This window comes from Octodon degus, unplaced genomic scaffold (assembly GCF_000260255.1).
Source record: "Octodon degus isolate 3935 unplaced genomic scaffold, OctDeg1.0 scaffold00142, whole genome shotgun sequence".
Lineage (NCBI taxonomy): Eukaryota > Metazoa > Chordata > Mammalia > Rodentia > Octodontidae > Octodon > Octodon degus.
In genome coordinates this window covers 3,716,891-3,736,660 of record NW_004524718.1, presented here as the reverse complement: position 1 = coordinate 3,736,660, position 19,770 = coordinate 3,716,891, and the positions used below count along the sequence as shown (strand labels likewise).

Sequence of the window (19,770 nt, the reverse complement as noted above, 5' to 3'; positions counted from 1 at the left end):
GAAGCATAGTTATATTAAGTAATGCAAAAAAAAAAAAACTTGGAAATGCATGCCTCTCTTTCTCTCCAATGTTGACTGTAAGACAGCCAGCAAATACTCTTTAATTAAGGCAGGCTCTCCAAAGCAAAGTTTTTTTCTGCAGGCATTATAGCTTTTGGGAGGTAAATATTGAACATAGCTGCTGATGACTAATATATGCTGAGATATATGGCACAGTTTATACCATGTAAAAATGTGAGTTCAAGCTTTATAAATTGCTCATTTCTATGATTTCTGTGGTATCTTTCTGAAGATACCTCTATGTATGAGTTCCTCATTCTCATTCATATAAGTAACATTTGTGTATGTTCTACTACATGTGCAAAATACTGTTAGATAATCTGAGAAACACAAAGATACATAAAATGAGTCATTTTCTTACTTGGTGATTACAGGACTGATGTAGAAAATGAGACAACTATATGAAAACAGGACTTAAGCTGGCACCAGATAAGAACATTCATAGTGGCATAAACAGAGTTAGGAATCAGAGGAAAGTTTGGCCTTTTCTTACTAGGAAGACCAAGACAGGCTTTGTGTCAAAGGCAGGAAGCAGCATCTGACTGGGGCTTTAACTGATGGGTAGGATCTCATTAAGAAGGCGAGAGGTATTATTAGATTTTCATGGCAAGACATGAGAAAAGACAGAGTAGAAGGAAGACTGTTCAAGAAACAATGATCAGCGGTGCTGGTCCCACCCCCGGGGCACGTTGAGATAGCGACTAAAATGTCTGTAATCCCAGTAGTTGGGAGGCTGTAAACAGGAGAATCACTACAAGTCCTATCTAGCAGTGAGACTTGAACACCCTACCCTGTAGACCCTTCCCTAAAAACACAGAAAAGAAAAAAAAAAGGAAGAAACAGTGATTAGATATACTCTGGTGGATTTCTTTCTTTCATTCTCTCTTTACTTGTGCTATGTCTCCAGCACCCTGACCCCTTTTTCAGTTTTGAAGTTGACACAAGTTCTCACTAAGCTACTAAGTTATCGAGGCTGGGCGTGAACTTGTAACCATTTTATCCCGCCTCCCAGAGTGCTAGGGTTACAGCTATGCTGCAATCAGTTGGATTTCTTACAAAGGGGTAGTCAAATGAGTTGGTGGGGAGTCAAGCAAATGCTTGTGAAGTCACGCTGAGGGGCGTGGACTCACCCCTTACATCCTACTTCCGGTTCATGGCCTAGAACGGTGGAGCTGCGTTTTGTGGAGGATCAGCCTGAGAGCAGCATTCGGGAGGAGAGGTGTGGGGCAGAGCGAGCTGCTTGGAGGCTACTGTTGGAATAAAGCATGAGGCCATCGCAGCAGGCACAGTGATACCGAAGATATTGGGAAGACTTAATCTCCAGGTAATAGTGTGTTGGGGTGGACTGAGAAAAGAATGAAGAGCAGAAGTGCTCAGGAGTTCTAAGGCTTAGCGTTTGGGTGAATAACAAAATATAAATAACACTGACAGAAAGAGTGAAGAGAGAAAAAGATGCTGGTGTTAGATTTTTGAATTTAGGTGTCTTGATTTTGAGATGCTGATGGTGTATCAGAAGTTGTAAGAGAAATAAAAGTAAAGCATGGAGCGAAGACATCTGGATCTGAAACAAAATACATATTGGGCTTCACTGCTTCCTTCCCAAGAATTTGGGTAAATTATGTAATCTTCCCTCATCTCCATAACTGATGCATTGCAGAGGCAAGATATCCAACACCTGTAATTAAAGGAGAGCTTTATTTTTGTTCACGAGGTTGCGGTCTATGTTTGGGAAGCTCAGGTGGAGGCCGCCTGGCAGAAGGGCCTGGGTGGAAGAATGCCGTTCACATCACGGCCAGGAAGACAAGAGAAGCTGGGGGAAACGTGTCCCTCAGGCCACACCCCAGTGGCCCCCCTCTGCTGACCAGGCCTTACCTCCCCCCAGCAAGTCTGCTCAAAGCCCCCCTAATTCAGTCACCTTCCACCAGCCCTGCCCATGACAACATGAGGCTACTGGGGGACATCTAGCTATAAACCATAACTCTCAGTTTCTTCATCTCTAAAACATACATAAATTTAGTACCAAAATATAACTTTCTGAATGGACCAGTTGAAATAGCTTATGTAAAATTCTTGTGACTTTGTTACTAGTATTGTTGTTAGTAAGCAGTCAAAAATAGGCATGAGCTTGTGTGGGAGGCCAGGACTCAAAAAGACAGTGTATGGGTCACCCTGGAGGCAAGGCTGGTTGGAGGCATTTAATGGATGCAAATACACTGTCAAAACTGGGGGAGCAGCGCCGGGGAGACGGCTCAGTAAGTAAGTGCTTCCCTGGCAAGCACAAGGGCCTGAGTTCAATCCCCGGTTCTGGAAAAAAAAAAATCTGGGGGAACCAGGCACAGCGGCACACGCCTGAGATCCTACATTCAGGAGTCTGAGGCAAGCGGATCACTGTGCCTCAGAAGCCAGCCTTGGTGAGACCCTGTCTCAAAAAAAAAAGAAAAAAGAAAAAAAGAAAAAGTCCAAAAAGCAAAACTGGGAGAAGTGTCTATATTTAGGAATTGGGGGAAAAAAAAAAGACTCATTGAAAGTGTTAATGAAGGAGCAGCAGCAGACCCCAGATAAAACACTGCTGTAGCCAACTGTGGGGCACTGTGTACTGCAGTGTTGCTGAAGGTGTATTTCAAATGTTCTCCGAAAAAAAATGTTAAATATTTGAAATGAAGGATGAGTTACTTAGCTTTAGCTAATCATTCTGCACTGTATTCTAAAATTAAAACCTCACTTTATACCTAAGGCAAAAAAAAAAAAAAAATGTAGACATTATCTAGCAAACTTGTTAATTTTTACTGTACATCTGTCATTAAAATACTTTTAATGTAAACAAATGAAACCCTAGAATTCTAGACAGTGTGTTTAAAAAAACTGGTAAATAAGAGTCAGTCAGATTTTGCTAACATCTCAGAAGGGGGCTGTGGAGGGACAGAGCTCGCTGGCGCTGCTGAAGTGCAGTCTCCAACCCACGTTCCTTGCCTTGGCCTATGCTTCCCCCAAGCTGTTGAAGTGGCAGGATCACACCCTCAGGTGCTGATTATGCCCCTGTTCCCCACCTTGGATCTGCAAGTGAAACAGCTGAGCCGAGCCATTTTGTGGGCTGGAATTCCTGAAATCTTTCATTGACCTTCAAAAGTCATTAGAGACTTTCTCAGCAGCCATAATTGTCGTTTTTCCTTAAAATGAATGTAATTCTGATAGGGAAATTGAATGGCACTTTGGATTTAAGGCATAGTTACTTGTTAATTAACTAGGGTAGTTAATATTATCCTTACAGGACTGGGGAGATAGCTCAGCAGTCTAAGTGCCTGCCTGGCAAGTGCAAGGACCCAAGTTTGATCCTTGGTGCCGCATACCAGGCTTTCCCCAGATTCCCATGTGCTGTGCTGGCCTCGAAACCAGGCATGGTGGTGTATCTTATGATCCCAGGGCTGGGGAGGCTGAGACAGGAGGATCACTACAAGCCTGAAAATTTAAAGTAATGTATTATCCTTTCAACTACCTGATTATGTAGAAGCATTATAGTTCTTCATTTTATATGTAATTGTTCTAAACTTCCAAAATACTCCAATTGTTGGGAATCAGATTTAACATCTAGTCAAAGCTTTGTGCCAGGCATGGTGGCACTTGCCTGTATTCCCTATACTTAGGAGGCTGAGGCAGGATTACAAGATTAAGGCTAACCTCAACTACTTGGCAAGACCTTGCCTCAGAAAACAAAACCCAAAACACACTAGTTACCATTTTTGCTTTTCTTCTGATATCATTTTCTGGCTCCTCATTTTTGAAAATTCTTTTTCTTCTTACATTTCTTTTACTTTCCATTACTCCTTTTATTCTTTATAGATATCTTCAATTGATACCTCATATAAGTAATTACTTTGGGCCAGAGATGTGAGTCTGGGCCACCCTTTTTATTTGAGGTGAAACAGGAATGATGAACCCTCTATATGAGTCTGATTTTGGCTCTGATAACAAAAAAGCAGACCTAGGAGAGGAGGGGGGACCACTGTGATTAGGGGGTTAGCAAAAGCACTAGATAGTCTTGGTTGTCATGGAAACCACCACAGCCACTGCTTTATATGCAGATAATGTACAGGAAGGGGTTGCAGGAAGAAGATGTAGAAGTAGTTCACATGTTGGTGAAGTGATGGCAATAAAAAAGTCACAGCCTTCAGGAGGAGGATGAGCTAACAAGGTGACACAGGAAGGAAATCGGAGGCAGAGGTTGAGGTAAAGGAAGTCCAGGCAGAGATTGTCTTTGAAAGAACCCTCTTAACAGCCATTGGTGCTACACATAAAGCATGTCTAGCTCTCTTCCTCCTGAGGAAACAACAGGACTAGTGCTCTGACATCTTTCAGATGGGAGGAACCTTGTGCCTAGTTCTGATCAAAGAGCAATGAGCCTCAGGAACAGGTGTCATTTCCAGGCCAAGCTATGCCTGGTACGAGGTCCTCCAGAAACAGATTTGCCTGCTACCCCAGTGATGGGCAATGTACACTAGCTTAGTTCTCTGAGTAGCAAGGATAACACGAGCCTTCCTGCTGTCCCAAGAATGGACAGGTGGGTTGAGTGAGGAATTTAAAAGTGTTCTTTAAAAATACTGGGACTACTATTTTCAGTGTTATCTAGCCTCTTCTGAATAAATGAGGCATGTAGTATGTGTGAGAAGTGGCTCCAGTTGTTTATTTCATGCAATATACCACCCCATGACTTAGTGGCACAAAACAACAAAATCCCATTATATGCATGAATTCTGTAGGGCCAGGAATTAATTCAGAAAGGCCAGAGTGGGGCGGGGTCTTTTCTTTCACACCAGTGTGGCCCGTGGCTGAGATGACTGGGATGCTGAGGTTAGGACCACAACCTCACACATCTCATTCTTGGGCTGGGCTGGCTGAAAGACAGGCCTAGCCATGCCTGCCCACCATAAGATCACCAAGCATTTTCTTCACATGCCAGGGCTTTCTGCAGCATGATAGTCAGAATTTGGGGCAAAGCATTATGAGCACAACATTCCAGAATCCCATTGGAAGTTTGTGGCCTTATTAGTCATGGTATCAGCTATGTGAATGTCACAAGGCTGGTCAAAATTCCAAAGGAGGAGAGCGATGTGAGGGAAGAGGGGGTCAGAACTAGACTTCACTTTTCCATGGAGCAATTTTCAAAGAAATGTAGAGCTGTTTTCAAGAAGATAACATGGAAATAAAGAAAAGCTTATGTAGTTATAAGCAGAAACTTTTGAGTGATGTGATCAAATCACAGTTTATTATAGAAAACCAGGGAGACAGATCTTTTGCAAATGGCAAGGAGATCAAGGGAGGGCTGTAGGGAGGGAGAGGAATGAAGGACAATGAATTAAGATGTGTTAGGTGCCTGCAGCAACTCCATACAATGAACAGAATTATTATGTACTGCACATATGTTCTAATAAAAACAAAAATTACAAAAAGTAAAAACAAGATTAGACATCAGGTTGTCCACCCCTCATGATACAATTTCATACCCTTTGTGTGATACTTCCAACAGTCTCATGATGCAGTGCAAAGCAATTACTTTTATCCCAAGAATACAAAAGAAGAAGAGAAATTGTGCCAGGATCCTAAACTAACTAAACACTATACCAGTGAATGCATAGATAGAGACCTTAAAATTTACCTTTTAATATTTTGATCTGTACCCTGCTTAGTCTGTGTTGAATAAGTACTAGCAAACCCTCTGGTTCCAAGCGACCCTCAGGTGCCATAGATATACAAAGGCAAGTTAAGTGTCTGTGTAAGGTGCCAGAGTACACAAACGTAGAAGTGGAAAACAAAACAAACTGCAGAGGAGCACGAGGGTCCAGTGGCACGGATGTGCAGAGGAAGGGACAGTGAATTCAGCACTCAAGTTGCAGAACTGAAACTGAGACTTAAAGAATGAGAATGACTTGGACAGCTAGAAAAGGGAACCCAAGCTTTTGTGCATGACAGAAGGCACAGACTGTGACCTGTATGTTCAGTTAATTCCAGAAGAAAGAAGGGGAGGGGAGTTGTGCCTTGGGCAATTCACACAGATTATGTTCATTTTGAGAAGGATGCAGAAGGATATGTTAAATATTTTTGTGTGCACATCATTTCCCATCTTTGGATCCCACTCCTGGTTACTAACCCTCCATGGCCTCTGACATTTCTTCATAACAGTCTCAGTTAATGTCTTTGGGTCATTCAATGCTGCTCTGTTAGGGCACATGGCACTTGTTTTACCCTTCACAGTCTTTATTTGATATGTACCTCCACAAATGAACTACATTAGAAATCAGTAACAATGTAGGTATTGAAATTTCCAATAGGGGCTGGGGAGATAGCGTAGTACAATCCTGAGTTCAATCTCTTGCACCACAAAAAACAAACAAACAAAAAAATCAAAAGTTTTAGAGGGCTGGCCAAATAACTCAGCAGATTAAAGCACCCACAAGCAGGCACAGGGGCCAGGGGCTACATCCCTGGGCCTGCTGTGTCTTGGCTCCGCAACAAAGGCGCACTGAGAGCAATTGAGACTGGACGTTGTGGTGTGCACCTATAATTCCAGCTCTTGGGAGGCTGTAAACAGGTGGATCACTATGAATCCAATCTAGTAGTGAGACCCTGAACACCCTGTAGACCCTTCCTTAAAATACAAGTAAATAAATAAATAAATGAATAAAATAAAATAAAATAATAAAAGATAAAAAAATAAATTTCCAGAGGCAGAGGAGATAGCTCAGTAGAATAAGCACTTGCCTGGCAAGCACAAGGGCCTGAGTTCAATCCCTGATTCTGCAAAACTAAGTAACTAACTAAATAAATTTCCAATAAATAAATAAATGAATAAATAAATAAATAAATGCAAACTTCTAAGAGGGAATTATTAGTTGAGTTAGAAGAGAATTGATAGCTACATTTATTGAATAACTTTCGTAATTAACTCTAAAACAATATTGGGAAAAAATGAAGAAAATTCCTTTTAGTCTTGTTTTCAAAGAGTTCTTGTCATTTTATGTTTTCATATTCCTCCCTGAAATCATTCCTCTTGCCCCCGCCCATTCTACTTATTTCTTCTCCCTCAAATCACTCACAATCGATTACCTTTTTGTTTTCTGTTACCACCAATAAATGCCCTCTGGTCACAGTAACAGGGATTAAAAGCCTTCGCTTACAATAAAATATTGTCCTACCAGGATTGTGCTCAACTGTCCTGACCATTAGGAGACAGTAAGTATGAAACGTTTAGCTAGAAATGACTTTGAGTTCCTGTGGCTAGAAGTATAAAATACATTATGCTGAAAGTGTAACAGTGTTGAGTATGTGGGCTGGATTTTATGTTGTGCTCTGAACAGGAAATGGCTTTCTTTCCTAAAGGTGTTTAAACCCACGTGAAGTGGCCAATGCATGGGGAGGAGTGTTGGCCCTGTGTGGCTGTATCTAGATGTCTCCCAAAGCATCATGTGGTCATAGACAGGCTTTTTCAGAACTGGCTGGATCTAGGATGTGTGGCTCTGACACTGATCCGTGTTACAGTGCTAGGCTCAAGTGGGCTAGGATTCAGGCTATGAATGCTACTTGTCCTGAGTAGCCTGGATAAGATATGAGGGACAGGAAGGTCTGTGACCATCTCTTTTTACTTTTCTACCTTCTGCTCACCATGAACTGATAAAATTCCTGATGCATAATAGGAGCTACATGAATATATACTACAATAAAGAAAAGCCATTCTATACTATGACCATATGACTAAAATTGATTAATAAAAGCCTCAGAAGGAAAAAATAGATAACATCAGATTCAATTCAGTTGGACAGTCAACCACAGGGAATGCATAGACATAAACAATCTTAGCCACAACAGAAATTTCAAGTCCTTTGGGAGAATATAGTAATACATTCCCTCTATACAGCATTTGTAAAATTACTATACTTGATCTTAGCCAAAAGACCAAGAAGTGATAAAAATTGTACAGTAAACTTGATACATTTTCCAGTATAGAGTGCGGGTTCAGGTAATTTACATAAACATTTTCCTATTCTCCTTTTTCAGGAACTTTCATAGGTTCTGTTAAACAGAGGCTACTGTCCGAGTTGATCCATATCTTACACTTAAGATTCTGGTGCTTTGATTGGCAAAAAAGAGTGAAGGTAGCAAACAACAGAAATAGGCCTTTATGAAAAATGCTACATGCTTTACATGGATTTCTGTTAAGTCGGGGAAAATTTGAGAGTCAGAACATGAGTAACGACCATGCAGGGAATAAGAAAAACCAACATTCAGGTCTCTAGGTATATGAGAAGGTCTGGCTCTAAAACTGAAGTTGTTTCTACTATTAACAACTGCTCGAGCCTAGGAAATACCTTCTGCCTTACCCTTGAGCCTATGCAGAGTATGGCACCACTCTCATAATTTTCCTGGTGGATAAAAGCAGAATTCATGTATTACTCACTGAGTGATTTTGTTCTGGGCATTTAAACTGTCTGATATTTAGTTTCAATGCAAATCCCACACTACTTGTTCTTTATTTATACTCTCAATGATGAGAACCACAGGAGCTTACAACTGAAGTTTCTGGAAATAACAGTTCTTCACTTTACTATCTAAGGTATGGCATGCAATTGATGTCCATGTGAATTTTTAAAGCTCTCCTGACTGGCTAAGTTAAAAGTCTGAAGGTATGATTGAAATTGATATTCAGTAAGCGTAGTGAGGAAGTGATAAATGTTAGTGCAATCTAGCTCTGAAAGGTCATTTTGGCTGTAAGGAGAAATGCTTGACTTCTGGCTACACAATTATGGCAAATATATCTGCAAGAATGAATAGGCAACTATTGCTCCATCCTCAGTTATGACTTTGGCAAAATGCACACCTTTCAGTGACTCTGGGACTTAAGAGAATAATGTTCCTTAGAACGCCAGACATTCATGATGTCTAGCTGCAAAGATATTGTCAACATACAACACTTCTAGAGTTAACATTAGCTTAAATGCTTTTAATCTGTTCATGTGCAAGGTATTTATGAGGGGGATATGGCTCTGTGGTAGAGCATTTGACTACAAGATAATTATATGTCAAAATGCTTGAAGCAATGATCTTTTCTTCAATATAGTCTTACATTATGGATATGATATAGAATAAACTGAAGCGCATAAAAGAAACAAATTGCTTTACAGATTATAGTCTTTCAGTCTTAGAAACACTTAATTTGATGCAGATGCTTTTGTATTTTATCTATTGGTCATTCTTTTTTCATAAATGTGAGTGAACATAGTATGCTAAATAGCTTTAAAGGAATTTTCTATCTTTTAGACTAAGTATTTGTATTTGAAAGCTTCTTCTTGTAATACTCCAAAATCAACGGAAAGGAATGGGCTGTTTTCAAGGCAACTTGCTCATTAGGGAGGATGCTGACATGGCTCCTTAAAGCATCAACAAGTCCGACCCAAGTAAGATGGACCTCAGGGATTGCACTGCTGATTTTCACATTGCTGATGCAGAGTACAATTCAGTGACTTGAGGATAACACATTTCACCGTGTTAAATAATTCAGTCACCAGGCTTAGGAGTAGTATCATTCAACACAGCAAAGTGTGTATGTGTGCACGTGTGTGTACCATAAAGAAGGCAGTATGACAGTATGATAAAAGTTAACAAAAATTGAGATGAAGAAAAAGGACAAAAGAAAGAAGGAAAAAAGGTTTATTTAGGTATATATGCAGGATAGTTTGGATAATTGTACTGACAATTTCTGCTGCTCTTTTGAAAGGAGAAACTGATGATTATTTTTTTTCTTTTCATCCTTTTTAATTTCTCATAACTTTTTTGTTGTTAGTTTTTAAACTAATTTTGCAGGTTTATATCTTCTAACCTAAACAACTAATTTGAAGATAAAATGGAATATAGCAACCATGTTGAAGTCTTACTACCTTATTTAATTAAATTTTATACCATTTCTAGTGGTTTTTTTTTTTTTGTATTTTTAGGAAAGGGTCTACAGGGTGTTCAGGGTCTCACTACTAGATCGGACTTGTAGTGATCCACCTGTTTACAGCCTCCCAAGAGCTGGGCTTACAGGCGCGCACAACCACACCCAGTCTCAATTGCCATCTCAGTGCACCCCAGGGGTGGGTCCAGGGATCATATTTTGTATTCTTTAACAAATAAAAAAGAAAGTTAACAAATAATACTTAAAACTGACTATGCTATAAACCTATTTACATCACTAAATATATTTGGTTAATGGGACCTAAATAACCCCTGATGTTCAACATGTTGCTAGCTTCTTCTTTCTGTAACATCTTCAGAACTGCAACTAATGCTTCTTTTGTCTCGACTATGCCTCCACTTCTTTTCACCCAAATAATTTCCTCAAGATCTATGTAAAACACTGTTTAGTGAAAGTATGGTTATCTTAGCTTTTGCATGTTTTCTAAATTGTTTATTCAAATTTTAAAACAATAAAAACCCTAAAGAAGAATAAAAAAAATTTTTGGTTAAAACTTTTAGTTTTCTTGTTAAAATATATAAAATAAAAAATTCAAATATGTAAATCAACTTACATACACACACACACACACACTATATAACATCAGGAAACAGTACTGACAAACAGTATTGCACTGAACTATTTTTCGTGGGCCATATAAGTTAGTTGAAGAGACTTTGGTAATTTGGACCAGAAAGGATTCCTGTCCTCAGTTCTACAGATGAGGGGAGGAACAGGATCTGGGCCGGAGCAGAGGAAATTAAGTTTTTTTTTTTCCCTGAGATTTCAACAGAAGGAATGGCCAGCATCCAACACATCATGTCCAAAGGGCAGTGAACTCCAGGAGTCTGGGAGGTGAAGGCAGGAAGGGTTTGCAAGAAATAGCCACAGGCAGTGTGCATGTGCAAACATGGCCCATCACAGCTCCAGATGGCCTCTCCCTAAGCCAGGATTAGAAGAACAAGATGTAGCCCCTGAAAGCTGAGCCAGGACCCTCAGACTCTATCCTCACCTGGGGATGGTGCTACTGAAAGTTGGAAACGTACCCTTGTTAAAATAGTTCACAGTTTTTGGAGTCAATTATACTTGGATTCTAATCATGGCATCTCTGTTTGCTGTATTTATCATGCTTTGTGAGCTTGGGATCGCACTATGCCCCAGTTTAATCACTGATAAAGTAATGGAGCTAGTGCATTTATCTCAGGAGAGATTTTTGGAGATTAGATGATATACTGTCAAAGCTAGTGATGAAGAACACCAGAACTGAGCATGTCATCATTACAAGTATAGGCAATGGTGTCACTCCTGGAGGTTTGGATGTTAATTTGTGACTCTTGCCAATTGTACTTAACTTTCTTGCTTTTCTTTTTGTCATCGCCATGAAAGGGTTGCTAAATGCCACAATCTTTTCCAGCTAATTTTTTATTAGAGCAGTGTCTGCTATGTAATATTGCATAAAGAGAATTAGAATTGTCTATAACGTTATACAAATATTTGAAAGTTTTTTTAACTTGCTCTCATTCTTGTTTATAAGGCTCACCACACAGGCTAAATGCAGTGGTGACTAAGAGAAAGCTGTGAAGGAGGGGCTGTAGGCTTGCCCTCCGTGATATGGTGGAGCCTGTGCTTCCATGTGAGGCTTGCTGTCACCAGCATGACTCCACACTGGGAAGTCCCTGCTCAGGGAAGGGCCTGGAGCCAAGGCCGGGCAGCATGCGGAAATGAGCAAGCACAAGACCATGTGGTCGGCATCATATGTTTTCAGAGGGAAACCAGATACGTGTCTGCTAAGGACTTTGTTATGTGTTTCTCAGAATCACTATATAATCCCTGCTTGGTCTGCTGTGCAAAGATGCTGTGGAAGCTATATGAGAACAAGTTGTTCCTCATGAAGACCACCCCATTTAAATGCAATTAATAAAGAAGGTTGCTAGATACTTAGCTTTTCAATGTCTTCATTTCCTTAGAATAAAATAGAGGGATTGAATAGTAAGTTCTATAACAATCTTTTGATTTGTAAATGATGTGATTCTATGATCATGTATTATATTTGGCCTCTAGAATGCCACCTTCAGAGGCCAGTATGTATGATCACTGTGGCCCCTTCATTAACAAAGTCCTGATGGAACTTAGTGTAACTAAATGCCTTTGGATTAGATCCAATGCAGTTAAACTAAACTCTGGGCTATAGTACCTAGTGTCTTTATTTAGTAGAGACTTTAGCTTATAACATGTGTGCATTGAATAAAGTAATTCATTAAAACCCAAAGGAGATCTATTTTTCAATATGTTCTGCTTTACCATTTCTAGCAGAGGATAGAATTGCCTTGAAAGGAAGTTGCCTGGAAATGTACATCATGATTTATATTGGAAATCTCTCACTTCATGGTACTTAAGCCTCACAGCAGTTATGAGTTCTGTGTCAGGAGAATCCTGGAGTACTTTTGGGTTTTGGGATATTATATTCTCAGTGAACATTGTTACTTTTTGAAAACGCATTTTGCTTCTCTCTCCAGTAATGTATTGTGTCACATTAACAGTTGACATCTCCTGGTGGTGGTGTGTGACAAGCTCTGAGGCCAGTGTACTCCCTGTGTTATCTTGCTTAATCTTCACAGGAAGCCTGGGAGGCAGGTTCTGTCTGTCCCACACAAACAGTGAAGTTTAGACATTGACTATCAATTTAATGCTCTTAATTGTGTAAGTTTTCAGATGAGCATGAGGGAAGAGGCGATGGGGATGGGAAAAGGTTTTAAAGTTGGAAATGTTACCTTCAGTAACAAGAAAAATCTCTGAATTCCAGGCATACTTTATGTAAGCATTGCAACTATTTTGAAGGGCTTTGGAGTTCTATGTTACAGCAAGTATTTTGCTTTTGAGAAATCAGTTCACTTTTTCTCAGATGGGTAAACCTATGAATCTCTATTTTTCACTAAAGTTTAAATTCATCCACGCTTTCAGAAAGCTGGTAATTATATCTGTTTTGTAATGGCTAAGAAAAGTTCCCTGGAGTGTGTTTGATTTTTATGATCTTGAAAAAATTTTTGAGTTCTGTTGGTCCTTAATGAGGTATTTTTCTAAGTAAATCCTTAGCATTAAAAATAAGCCAAGAGGTGAGAGACTTTTATTGATAGTGCTCATTAAAATTTTCATAAGTAGGAACTTAAGATGCATTTCCTGTTGAGTGTAATCAGCCATTATTTTGTGTGTATATCTTTTACCTCCCCTTTTAACAAAGTAATTTCCAAAGTTATGAAAAGTGTTAGCTCTTGTAGTGGAACACATGCTTTTGTTTTGTGTAAGGTAGGAAATAGCAGGATACACGATAGAAGCATTTTTACCTCCTAATATGCTTTGTCAATGAATTTTTAACCAAAAATTGAGTACAGTACAAGCTGCTGGGTTGTACTTTCCTGAAAGTACTGCCATGCAAAAATCTACAACACTCACACTGATTTCTCATGCTCAAAGTGTCAACCTTGTAGCCCTCAACTAATTTCCCAAACCCACCCTAAAAGTGACATGATTTCATTCTAAAAACTCTCAAAAGTCTCATGTGCTCAGATATGGTGTCTTTGGTAGGCATTTGGATACCATTGTGTTTTAGTTTCTCCTTAGTTGGACCCAATACCCAACACCCACAACATAAAGGAAGTGAAGTTTATTTTGCCGGAGAGTTTGTAGAGGTTTCAGTCCATAGTCTGCTGGCTCCAAGGCAGGGCACATGGCAGAGGGGCATGACAGACAGAAAACAGAAAGATGAATGGAAGAAGGAAAGAAGGAAGGAAGGAAAAAAAAAGAAGGAATGAAGGAGATAAACCCTTGCAGAACATGTTCCCAGTGACCCTCCTCCTCCAAACAAGCTTCCCCTCCCAACACCACGTTTAGCTACCAGCTCAGCAGTGACATGATCTGCTGATTAGTGTGACATCCCAAGAGCCAATCATGCCTCCAAAACCCCACATCTGAGTGCATGAGACTTTGTAGGTATGTCTAGCTATAAACCATAACACAAAGGTTCTAAATTAATCAGTGGATTAATTCTTTAATGAAATCATAATTTGATGGTATTGTAGGGTCATAACTGAAACTTAGAAAACAGGGTCAACTTGAACCAAACATTGTCATAGCATGACCTTGGGACTATACTCTTTCCACATCCCTTCCTTTCTGGCTCTTTCCCCAGACACCCTGTGGTGTGTAGTTCTCTTTGGTTATGCCCTTCTGCCCTGATACAGTATTTCTGACTGACCACAAGCACAAAAGGAGTGAAGCCCTCAAATAAAACCTCTCAAACTATGGGCCAAACTATAGCTTTCTTCCTTTATTGATGTCTTTTTATCATTGCAATGGAAAATGAAAGAAATAACCTTTCAGGTACGTTTTCCTGCAAGATATAGGATTTCCTCTTCATCTACTGGTGTGAAAAGGTTCTGTTGGAACAGAGCTTCCTCTTCTGGATTACAGGCTTCTCCCTTCCCTGGAGCTATGAGGCTTGTATGGCTTGCAAGGAAAAGTCATTTATAGGTTGAAGAAAAAAAAAAGCAGGGTTGGGAATGTTGAGTACTTGCCTAGCATGCATAAGGTCCTGCGTACACTCTTAGGACATGAAAAATAAAAGCAAATTATCTTAAAAATTTATAATTTTTTTCAGCCCAAGTATATTTTTGGAATCCAGTCTCAGCAGACACTTAAAAATTGTAATTACCTTCAGATCCTCGACTCCTGTGTGCCTCTAATTCTTCATGTGAAAACTGAAGACACTAGTAATAACTGTACTATAGGCAAAATGTGCTTTGAACCAGAAAGTCCACTTTGGGAAACATTTTATAGACATAAAAGTACCAGTAGATGAGAATAGATGTTTAAAGATGCTTGGTGGCAAAAAATAAAACAGGAGACAATGTATCTATTCAACTGTATATAGTTACACAAATGCGGTACATATACATTATGGACCATTATGCAATTGTTTTAGACATCTCTTGGGCAACATTTCACAGCCTTTCTGTCTGTACTATACTCCAGCTGTTGCTATAGCAACCAGCTGCTTTAGGTACAATTGACAGCACTTTTCTCCAGCTGTATCACATTCCTTTCTTTGTATCCAGGCTCCCTCAGTCAACACTTGGGATATTTGTAGGTGAGAATTCAGCTATTCCAGTAAAAATGTAGACCTGAAATCTCAAAGACCACAGATGCATCCTGACCACTAGAGAGAGGGAGCCAGTCTATCAGCGACTTCATCTCTAGCCCTGTGGCAGACAGTCCTGGGGCATATTCCATTGTACTCCAAGTCTTCACTTTTGGCCAGTTTGATGATCACCCACTGTTCATTTTCCTACCTCCCCTTTTCCTGACCCTTGAGCTCACTTTTCAGAAAAAACAACCCGTGGACAAACCCCTGTTTTAGTTTCATGGGAAACATAGGAAAAAAAATTAGCTAACTTAAAATGAAAACTGGATCCATCCGTTGACTTACAGGGTTGTCCATAGTGGATTGTTACAATGAGGAAAACCAAGTTGCAGGCTAATGACATGTATAAAATCAACACTCAAGTCTGTGTGTGTATGTGTCTAACCTTGGAGAAATTTTTAGAAATGTACACCAAATTGTTGGTATTGGTCTCCTTGGAGAAGTAGAAGAAATTTTTAGCCTTTCTTTAATACATTTTAATTGGTCACTAACAACAATGGGTACATGCTAATTTCATAGTTTAAAATCCATGGAAAGAAAAAAAGGTGTCATGGTGGCGCAGACGGGCAGTTTTCCTGACACCATGTAAGAACTTTGGAGGACTCTGGGCAGCCCACAGGACTCTAGTAAGCTCTGACCCTTATCCTCCAGCATGCAGGCATAGAGCTTTGCTGGTGTCAGTTCAAACTTTTAAGAACTTAGGTCTCTGAGCAGCCTTCAGGACTCTGGCATACTACAATACATGCGTCCAGTGTGCACAGGCTCAGGGCTGTCCTGGCACTTGGTCCATCCATTTAGGAATTTAGAAGGACTCTGGGTGGCCTGTGGAACACTGGTGAGCTACATCCCTTGGCCTCCAGTGCACAGGAGTGGAACTTGCCCTGGCAATGGTCCAGCTTTTTAAAAACTTAGGATATATTCCACGAAAATAGAACCCGAGCATACGAGAGCCACTGCTCTGCTATGAACACATGAGACAGTAGCTCTTAGGCCTAAAGAAAGCCTCTTTATCTTGATAGACATAGAGGGCTTACTTTTCTGAGTATATATTTTATGTCTGTATTTGTAGTCTGTACTCAAAGCCTTATTTTCTTTTTTTAAAAAACAAAACTTAGGAAGATTCTGGGAGGCACATGGAATCCTGGTGAATCCGGCCCAAACATACCAACTACACTAAAGCTTTGTTGAGTATGAGCCAGTCACCCCCACTAGTAGTGAGAGCCTCGGTGAGGCTTACTCTGCACCCCGCTGTAGCAGAAAACTTACTGACCCAAGCACCATTGCTCTCTCACCCAGTGCTATGTCTGTGTAATTTTGAGAGTGTAAAAATTGCAAAAATGCAAAAGCAAAAGGCAGTCTCAATCCTCTAGCCCAGCCAGAACAAATCCAGAAGACAGAGACATACAAGAACTTGGAAATCACACATTTGAAATGATAGAAACTGAAGTAAAGAAACAAGTCCATCAGACTATAGAAGAAATAAGATCAGAAATAATCTCTTAGTTCAAAAAGAAAGGACAACAATCATGAATGAATTGTTCAGCACAGCTAAAGAAAACAGATTTTAAAAAATAGAGAATAGTAAAATGATGCAAACACTGAATGAACAATACAAGAAAGAATTAGAATGCATGAAACAGATTCAAACAGATATCCAGGAAATAAAGAATTACATCAAAAGCTGGCAAAACTGCTTTAATGAAACTGAGGATAGACTTTCAGACCTTGAAGACAGTGGTGGAGCTAATGAAACTGAAAGGAAAGATCCCTTAAAACCAACAAGGAACCAGAAAATAATAATTCAGCAGCTACAAGACGATGCAAAGAAAAATGATATAAGAATAATACATGTCAACGAAGCAGTGGGAGACAGTACAAATGACATAAAAAGACTATTTGCAGAAAAATTAGCAGAAAAAATTTCCAAACATGAGAAAACAATCTAACATATGATAAGTGAGGTGCATAGAACTCTAAACAGCCATAATCAAAATAAATCTACACCTAGACACATAATGAAAAAGATCTCAAAAATTCAGTAAAAGAATAGAATATTAAAAGCTGCTATACAGAAAAAACATAGCCTACAATGGAAAGCCCATTAGAATCATGGCAGATTTCTCAACACAAACCATCAAATCAAGAAAGAGCTTGGAGTGAAGTATTTCAGGTCCTGAAAAAAAAAAAAAAAAAAAAAAAACCTTCCAACCCAGATTGATGTACTCTGCAACACTATCTATCAAATTCAATGGCAAGATGAGATCTTTCTATGACATAGGACAACTGAAGAAATTCATGACCACCAAACCAACCCTAAAAGACTACTGACAATATTTTAGAAAGAGACAGTAACAACCACTGCTTCAAGAACAACAGAAAGAAACCACCAAACAGAGCAAGCAATTAAAAGGAGGGAGAAAGTATGGAACCTACAGAAGGAAAATAACATGACAAAAATAAGCCAATACATACCAGTTATAACCATCAATGTAAATGACCTCAATTCACCAATAAAAAGGAACAGGCTACTAGAATGAATTAATAAGCAAAATCCAACAATATGCTGCACAAAAGAAACACATTTAACTCAAAAGGAAATTCACAGACTAAAAGTGAAAGGATGGAAAACAATTCACCATGCCACAGGAAACCAGAAAAAAATCAGGAGTAGCTATTCCGGTTGCTGACAATATTAACTTTATTTATTTATTTATTTATTTATTTATTTTTGTCAGATCATCTCTTTTGATATATTTTCTTTTGCTTCTTAGCTAGCTGGACACTCGACAACGCCGTTGTTGATGTCATCTATGATGTCATGAGGGTGCCGGCTGTCCACGTTGCAGCCCACAGACTGGGCGGTCCCCAGGATCTCCTTAATGGTTCCGGAAAGTTCTCTGGCTAATGACCGGTGCCGCATCTGTCGGGCAATGTTGACAATCTCATCAAAAGTGATATTTCCACTGTGTTTAATGTTCTTCTGCTTCTTTCTGTCTCTTTGTGGCTCCTTGAGGGCTTTGATGATCAGGGCAGAGGCAGAAGGCACCACCTCAATCTGAGCCTGTCTGTTCTGAATGGTCAGTTTCACCGTGATCCGCAGGCCCTTCCAGTCACCAGTTGCCTTGGCAATGTCATCCCCCACTTTTTTTGGAGACAGACCCAAGGGACCGATCTTGGGGGCCAAGGCAGACGTGGCGCCAACTTCACCACCGGTGCACCTCAGGTACACGACTTTAATCTCGTTGGGGTCAAACTTGGGCGGCATGCTGGAGGTGGCTGGTGTCGGATGAACCCGGATTCGGGACGACCCCAATATTAACTTTAAACCAAAAGTCATTCAAAGTGGTAAAGAAGGTCACTATACTTGTTAAGGGAAAACTACAAGAGGAAGAGATAACAACACTAAATATATATGCACCCGATGTAAGAGCACCCACCTACATAAGACAAATTTTAACACATATGAAAAATCAAATGAGCTACAATGCAATTGTAATGGGGGACTTTAACATGCCACTGTCACAAACAGTTCAACGAGGCAAAAAATTAGCAAAGAAATAACAGAACTAAATGCAAATTGTGAAGAAATAGACTTAATAGACTGTTGCAAAGTGTTTCACCCAGCAGCAACAGAATACACATTGTTTTCAGCTGCAAATGGGATATTCTCCAAAGTAGATTATATACTAAAACACAGAGTGTTCTTAAGTAAATGCAAAATAATTGAAATTATCACATGCATACTATCTGACCACACTGTAATGAAACTCAAAATTATTGACAAAAGCAACAAAATTATTTATAAAATCATCTTAAACACATGGGAAATTAAATAACAATCTCTTAACCAACCAGTGGGTCATTAATTAAAGAAAAGTTAAAAATACTTAAAATCAAATGAAAATGCAGATACAACTTACCAAAATGTGTAAGGTACAGTGAAAGCCATCTTAAGAGGAAAAATTATAGTGGTAAATTCACACATTAAGGAATAAAACAAGCCTAAATAAATGATCTTATGCTTCACCTCAAGCTCCTAGAAAAAGAAGAGCAAGTCAAGCCCAAAGAAGGAAAGAAATTAGAAAGATTAGAGCAGAAATTAATGCAATGGAGACAAAGAAAACAATACAAAGAATAAATAAGCCAAAGAGTTGGTTCTTCTTTTTTAAAATATTTTTGGTTGTTACAGGGTCTCACAACACAGCTTAGACTTTTGGTGATCCTCTTGTTTTTAGCCTCCCTAGTGCTGGGATTACAGTCATAACCCATTATTCCTGGACTCTGTGGCTGGCTCAGCCCACCCTGGGTGTGCTACTGGCATGGCATATGGTACCAGGGACCAAACTGCAGTCCTTACACCTACCTAAGATTGCTTAGGCAGGCACTTTAGTTCACTAAACTATCTCACCAGCCCGAGTTGGTTCTTCAAAAGAATAAATAAAATTCATAAAGCTCGGTAGTAGGATTTTCTGCCTCGTTCCGGGAGCCCCCAGACCCAGTCCTAGCCCAGGTCCGGTGAGTGTGCGGAGAG

At 39.6% G+C, this 19,770-nt stretch overlaps 1 protein-coding gene across 1 annotated transcript; it reads right to left on the bottom strand.

Moving 5' to 3' along the window:
- Window positions 1-17,990: 17,990 nt before the first annotated feature.
- LOC105743622 (60S ribosomal protein L12-like) lies at window positions 17,991-18,540 on the bottom strand. The gene has a single exon (XM_012517045.2). The coding sequence runs from the start codon at window positions 18,502-18,504 to the stop codon at window positions 18,007-18,009; it is 498 nt and encodes a 165-aa protein (XP_012372499.1). The 5' UTR covers window positions 18,505-18,540; the 3' UTR covers window positions 17,991-18,006.
- Window positions 18,541-19,770: the final 1,230 nt, after the last annotated feature.

What these genes read in the sequence shown, in the direction of transcription:
- LOC105743622 (XM_012517045.2), bottom strand. Translation starts at nt 18,504, where the DNA reads ATGCCGCCCAAGTTTGACCCCAACGAGATTAAAGTCGTGTACCTGAGG.